General features: G+C 45.4%; 1 protein-coding gene across 1 annotated transcript in view; it reads right to left on the reverse strand.

The window, feature by feature from the left end:
- Window positions 1–906, reverse strand: part of LOC119287816 (dormancy-associated protein homolog 3-like) — a 1,662-nt gene extending 756 nt beyond the window's left edge. Inside the window, exons 1-2 of the mRNA XM_037567439.1 lie at window positions 573–906; window positions 173–287 (exon numbers count right to left, since the gene is read on the reverse strand). Coding sequence (XP_037423336.1) covers window positions 173–287; window positions 573–813 — 356 coding nt within the window. The 5' untranslated portion in view covers window positions 814–906. The remainder of the gene's footprint in view (window positions 1–172; window positions 288–572) is intronic.
- Window positions 907–7,319: the final 6,413 nt, after the last annotated feature.

Consider the following 7,319-nt stretch of genomic DNA (forward strand, 5'->3'; position numbering starts at 1 on the left):
TGGGTCCGCCCCTGAACGGAACCACCACCTACCACGGTGGCCCTTCTTCCATATGTTCTTTAACTTCTTTCAACAGAATGATTGGTCTGACGTAGGTAGTTTTTGTGTATGGATCATCATTCGTATGTTGCAAGCGGAATGGGGTAAGAGTGAAGGTGACGTTTAAACGCACCAGTCGTACACGGTGGGGCTCCTGGGCCCGACGGCCGCCTCTGCCCGGACGACGTCGACATTGGCGATCTTGGATTTCCGGCGAAACGCCCTCCAGCCGTCTCTCCTACTGGTAGCTGCAACATAAAGTTCAGATAAAACATCAATTTCAAGTTAAACAGCAAATTTCCCGACATCCGTGCGTCTGCGGCAATGATCACAGATTTGATTCTATGGATGGATCTCGCTCGAGGGACAAGCCATGCTAAACGGTCCATGTTTTTCTTGCCCCAACGGATCGACGCATCGCCGATCGGACAGAAGCGATCACGGTCGATAAGCGCTACAGAGTCACATACCGATCGTAATTAAACAACGGAAATCATAGGGAGAAAGGCCAAGAAACACAGGCAGAGACCCACCTGCTGCGAACGGGGAGTCCGGCGCACTGCCCGGGGAGGACGGCACGGAGCTCGACTCGCCGGACGGGAGGGAAAGAGACGGCGGCCGGGCGATGGTGATGCTGCGGGTCACCGCCGGCGCGACGTCTTCGGCCGCCGGGCTCGAGGGCGAGAAGGAGGAGTATTTCCGGAGCTTGCTGAAGCCGTGGTCCGGCCGCGGGCCGGCGACCGTGTCGTCCCAGAGCTGGTCGAGGAGCCCCATGCGACTGGTTCCGCGTACCTATGCGTGTCGCCGTCGTCTTTCTTTCTTGGCTGGGAGTGGCCGGCCTTCCGGGCTGCGAGTGGCCGCGGCCGAGAGGTTCTTTATATAGCAGAGGTGGAGTGTACAGGCGTGCGCTGATTCGCTCTCGGCTGGACTCGGCGGTATCTTTGCCGACGTCGTGCAGTGCTAATAAAAGGGTTTTGTCGACAAGCCGTCATCAACCATCTGTGTCTTCTCGCGAGCAGGTGGGGTCTTGGCCTTAATGGCTGGGCTGGTTTGGTTTGCTGAGGGAAAACGAAAGGCTCTTCTAGGTCCCGGGAATGAAACGTTGCATCCCGGTGATGTGGATTTCAATTTTTTTTTACGGATATGCTCTACCTTTCCACGGCTGAAATGGAGCATGTGGATAATACCGAATCAGGTAGGACCCACTTAGCCGGCGAACGTCTCACGAGGAGGATGAAAAATACGAATGATTTTCATGGCAATTTTTTTAATCTTTTTTCCCTGATGGGTTGGTTCCAACATAAGGAATCTAACCATATAACCTATACTTAGTTTACTTTTCATGGCAATTTTAGTTGTATGGGGATGACAATTTCTTCACACTAGCATGACAATTGTTCCGTCAAAGTCTTTTTTGGAAAAAAACTGCCAACGTTTGATAAAGCGAGTGCGAGCGTTCGCCACTTAGCATTACCGATTATGTAAAATTAAGTTTCTTACGGAACTAAAACTCCGGCTAGGACTGTGGTAAGTAGGAGGAAAAATCAAAGAAGAAAAAAAATCTTGAGAGGTTTGGTGTTGAATTGCAATGATCGATGGAAGGAGAAGATTTATGAGGGAACATATAACTCGATCTGAATCTCACCTTTATTTCATTGCTCTCCAAGTAACATGAAATCTGAATATTTCAGAAATGTTGGGTGGAGGGGTAAAAGGACTTTCTGGGTGGACCTGGTGCATCTCATAAATTAATCACAAGTGCCCATTTTTATTGATGGAGCTTTTAATCTGACAAGGAGCTCATCGAATAAAAACAAACATGACAGATATAGTAAGTGGAGCATCCTTTTCAACTCAATTATAGCTATGGATGTCAGATGGAAATATTTGTGATTAACTTAACATCACTGGAAACATTTCCACCTATATATTATTTATCGAGAATACCCGCTATTACCTGATAAATTCCGAAGCCCTGTCGGTGACTCCGAAACGTTTAGGGTTCCTCTTGGAACTATTCTAAATATTAACGAAACTATTTTACAAAAAAACTCGATACTCCCGTCCTACTAACTCTCAACAGATCATGATTACCTTAAGCTTGTGACCTATAGGTTCAGTAAAACATAGACATGAACGAAAACCCTTCGTTCAATGACCGATAGCGGAAACGTGGACGTCAATATCGATCCCTATGTTTGTACGAATGACATGTTTGTACAAATGACATTCGAGTGAACCTTTGGTTATCATTTGATGTTCCCTTTACTTCGCGATACTTTACAAAACCCAAGGTGAGATATATCGGGATCCTCTTGAGTCATACACATGCTCACTATACCGGTCTCCTCGTTACCGGTTTTGTTCTTCTTTCTCGTTGTCATGATCCGTCATCTCCGTGACATTGTCACCTGTGTCTAGCCAGACGATGATGGGTGTCGTGACACCGAGAGGGCCCTAAGAATATCTCTGTGTCATCGGAGGAGCAAATTCTACTCTCGAGCTATTGTGTCCCTTGTCAAACTTTTCGATGAACCTGTAACTTGTCATTATAATCATCGTGTTACAGATGGCGTTTGAGCAACCCCAAAGCTCATTGTACGGTAAGAAGAAATTACGATACTCTCATGATCTAAGGTACTAAAACACACGTTAACACTCCGTGTTATAGCATTTGACTTATAACGATATTATCTCAAAGTATAACAAACAAGTTTGGGTCGATTCAATATGATCGTTTGTCTAACCTCGCACTCTCAATGTTGTTTTGAGACTATCGTTACACTTAACGACATTTCAAGATCCAGAAAACATGATCACGAGAGCTAGTCTTAGAGGCGAGACTAGGAATATTGTTTTACTGTTTATCGTTCTACACGTGCATATGAGTTTTCCACTGAATCGCATATTCCAGGATCATACCAGTTATAGCATAAACTCTTCATCATGAACACATAATTGTAATAATTCAATATTATTGCCTCTAGGACATACTTTCAGCAACTACTCGTTTGGATAGTTGGCAACAAAGATTAATAGATTTGTTTTCTTTCTAAAGGATATGCGTGGTTGGGCAGGTTAGAAGAATCGAATTGTCAAGCGGAAGAGAATTTGTTAAAACAACATTGTAAAAAAACAAGTATCATTCTAAAAGAGGAGGAAATGAAATGACTTCAGAGATCTCATGGGAATGAATTGCATTAAGGGGAAAGACAATACCAGATACCACATTCTAAAACTAATGGAAGGAGGAGAAAGAAAAACTACTCAGCTTTACCAAGATGAAGGGGTTATTGAAGGTCAGTCTAATCAAAAGGATTTCATAACTGCGTTATGAACAATATACTATTTGGAAAGCTAGAACAATCCAGTTTGTTCGTGGACCCAACATATGTAGAAAAGATTATTAGTGAGAATCAGTAGATATTGACTAGGAAATTTACCATGGAGGAACTGAGAAAAAAAGAGGTTGTGTTGGGTATGGAGATAAATAAATGAGCTAGATGAGATTGATTTCATGTTGATTTCTATCAACAATTCTGGCACATAGTCCAACTGGTAATATTTCAACTACTCGAAAAGTTTATGATAATACACTAGTACATAGTACAAATGGTCAACAGAGGCATTCTATGGAGGCGGTTCCGAGTGTTAAATTCACGACCGCCCCTAATGCTCTTACTTGGGTGGTTTGGGAAACGAGAACCACCTCCAGAGCCGACACACTATTGGAGGCAGTCCATTAACAAAAACCGCCTCCAACTTGAAACTATGTGCGGGCAGTTTCCTAATATAAACTACCTCTGACATGTCTAACTCCTAGACTATATAACCCTCAAACCCTCCCAAGGTATCTTCTCCACTCCCCATGTGTCTCCCCCACCAATTGTGCAATTTTTCCTCATAGCCGGCTTGTCAAAAATGGTCGCGATGGGTTTGTTGGAAATATGCCCTAGAGGCAATAATAAATTAGTTATTATTATATTTTCTTGTTCATGATAATCGTTTATTATCCATGCTATAATTGTATTGATAGGAAACTCAGATACATGTGTGGGTACATAGACAACACCATGTCCCTAGTAAGCCTCTAGTTGACTAGCTCGTTGATCAATAGATGGTTACGGTTTTCCTGACCATGGACATTGGATGTCGTTGATAACGGGATCACATCATTAGGAGAATGATGTGATGGACAAGACCCAATCCTAGCCTAGCACAAAGATCGTGTAGTTCGTATGCTAGAGCTTTTTTAATGTCAAGTATCATTTCCTTAGACCATGAGATTGTGTAACACCCGGATACCGTAGGAATGCTTTGGGTGTACCAAACGTCACAACGTAACTGGGTGGCTATAAAGGTGCACTACGGGTATCTCCGAAAGTGTCTGTTGGGTTGGCACGAATCGAGACTGGGATTTGTCACTCTGTGTAACGGAGAGGTATCTCTGGGCCCACTCGGTAGGACATCATCATAATGTGCACAATGTGACCAAGGGGTTGATCATGGGATGATGTGTTACGGAACGAGTAAAGAGACTTGCCGGTAACGAGATTGAACAAGGTATCGGGATACCGACGATCGAATCTCGGGCAAGTACAATGCCGCTAGACAAAGGGAATTGTATACGAGATCGATCGAATCCTCGACATCGTGGTTCATCCGATGAGATCATCGTGGAACATGTGGGAGCCAACATGGGTATCCAGATCCCGCTGTTGGTTATTGACCGGAGAACGTCTCGGTCATGTCTGCATGGTTCTCGGGTTTTATCGGTAACGTACCGGGACCATCGGGAGGGTCCCGGGGGTCCACCAAGTGGGGCCACCATCCCCGGAGGGCTGCATGGGCCAAGTGTGGGAGGGTACCAGCCCCAGGTGGGCTGGTGCGCCCCCCCACAAGGGCCCAAGGCGCCTAGGGTTTGGGGAGGGGGCGCCTCCACCTTACTTGGGGGGCAAGTTTCCCCCTCTCCCCCCTTGGCCGCTCCCCTAGATGGGATCTAGGGCTGGCCGCCGCCCTAGGGGTGGAAACCTAGGTGGGGGCGCAGCCCCCTCTTCCCCTATATATAGTGGAGGCAAAGGGGCAGCCCAACACACGAAGTTCTTCTCATGTTGGCGCAACCCTACCTCTCTTTCTCCTCATATCTCGCGGTGCTTGGCGAAGCCCTGCTGGATCACCACGCTCCTCCACCACCACCACGCCGTTGTGCTGCTGCTGGATGGAGTCTTCCCCAACCTCTCCCTCTCTCCTTGCTGGATCAAGGCATGGGAGACGTCACCGGGTTGTACGTGTGTTGAACGCGGAAGTGCCGTCCGTTCGGCACTAGGATCTCCGGTGATTTGGATCACGACGAGTACGACTCCTTCAACCCCGTTCTCTTGAACGCTTCCGCTTAGCGATCTACAAGGGTATGTAGATGCACTCTCCTCCCCTCGTTGTTGGTTTCTCCATAGATAGATCTTGGTGACACGTAGGAAAATTTTGAATTTCTGCTACATTCCCCAACAGTGGCATCATGAGCTAGGTCTATTGCGTAGATTCTTTGCACGAGTAGAACACAAAGTAGTTGTGGGCGTTGATTTTGTTCAATATGCTTACCCTTACTAGTCCAATCTTGTTTCGACGGTATTGTGGGATGAAGCGGCCCGGACCGACCTTACCCGTACACTTACGTGAGACAGGTTCCACCGACTGACATGCACTTGGTGCATAAGGTGGCTAGCGGGTGCCAGTCTCTCCCACTTTAGTCGGAACAGATTCGATGAAAAGGGTCCTTATGAAGGGTAAATAGAAATTGGCATATCCCGTTGTGGTTTTGCGTAGGTAAGAAACATTCTTGCTAGAAACCCATAGCAGCCACGTAAAACATGCAAACAACAACAATTAGAGGACGTCTAACTTGTTTTTGCAGGGTATGCTATGTGATGTGATATGGCCAAGAAGAATGTGATGAATGATATGTGATGTATGAGATTGATCATGTTCTTGTAATAGGAATCACGACTTGCATGTCGATGAGTATGACAACCGGCAGGAGCCATAGGAGTTGTCTTAACTTATTGTATGACCTGCGTGTCATTGAACAAACGCCATGTAATTACTTTACTTTATTGCTAACCGGTAGCCACAGTAGTAGAAGTAATAAGTTGGCGAGACAACTTCATGGAGACACGATGATGGAGATCATGATGATGGAGATCATGGTGTCATGCCGGTGACGATGATGATCATGGAGCCCCGAAGATGGAGATCAAAAGGAGCAAAATGATATTGGCCATATCATGTCACTATTTGATTGCATGTGATGTTTATCATGTTTATACATCTTATTTGCTTAGAACGACAGTAGTAAATAAGATGATCCCTCATTAAAATTTCAATAAAGTGTTCCCCCTAACTGTGCACCATTGCGAAAGTTCATCGTTTCGAAGCACCACGTGATGATCGGGTGTGATAGATTCTAATGTTCACATACAACGGGTGTAAGCCAGATTTACACACGCGAAACACTTAGGTTAACTTGACGAGCCTAGCATGTGCAGTCATGGCCTCGGAACACAAGAGACCGAAAGGTCGAGCATGAGTCGTATAGAGGATACGATCAACATGAAGATGTTCACCGATGATGACTAGTCCGTCTCACGTGATGATCAGACACGGCCTAGTTAACTCGGATCATGTAATCACTTAGATGACTAGAGGGATGTCTATCTGAGTGGGATTTCATTAGATGAACTTAATTATCCTGAACATAGTCAAAAATCCCTTTGCAAATTATGTCATAGCTCGCGTTTTAGTTTTACTGTTTTAGATATGTTCCTAGAGAAAAATATAGTTGAAAGTTGACAGTAGCGATTATGCGATCAGTAGAAAGCTTATGTCCTTAATGCACCGCTCAGTGTGCAGAACCCCGAACGTCGTATGTGGATGTTGCGAACATCGGACATACACGTTTTGATAACTATGTGATAGTTCAGTTAAACGGTTTAGAGTTGAGGCACCAAAGACGTTTTCGAAACATCGCGGAACATATGAGATGTTTCGAGGGCTGAAATTGGGATTCCAGGCTCGTGCCCACGTCAAGAGGTATAAGACCTCCGACGAGTTTCTTAGCCTGCAAACTAAGGGAGAAAAGCTCAATCGTTGAGCTTGTGCTCAGATTGTCTGAGTGCAACAATCACTTGAATCGAGTGGGAGTTGATCTTCTAGATGAGATAGTGATGTTTCTCCAAAGTCATTGTCACCAAGCTGCTAGAGCTTCGTGATGAACTATAACATAT

This window comes from Triticum dicoccoides, chromosome 4A (genome assembly GCF_002162155.2).
Source record: "Triticum dicoccoides isolate Atlit2015 ecotype Zavitan chromosome 4A, WEW_v2.0, whole genome shotgun sequence".
Classification (NCBI taxonomy): domain Eukaryota; kingdom Viridiplantae; phylum Streptophyta; class Magnoliopsida; order Poales; family Poaceae; genus Triticum; species Triticum dicoccoides.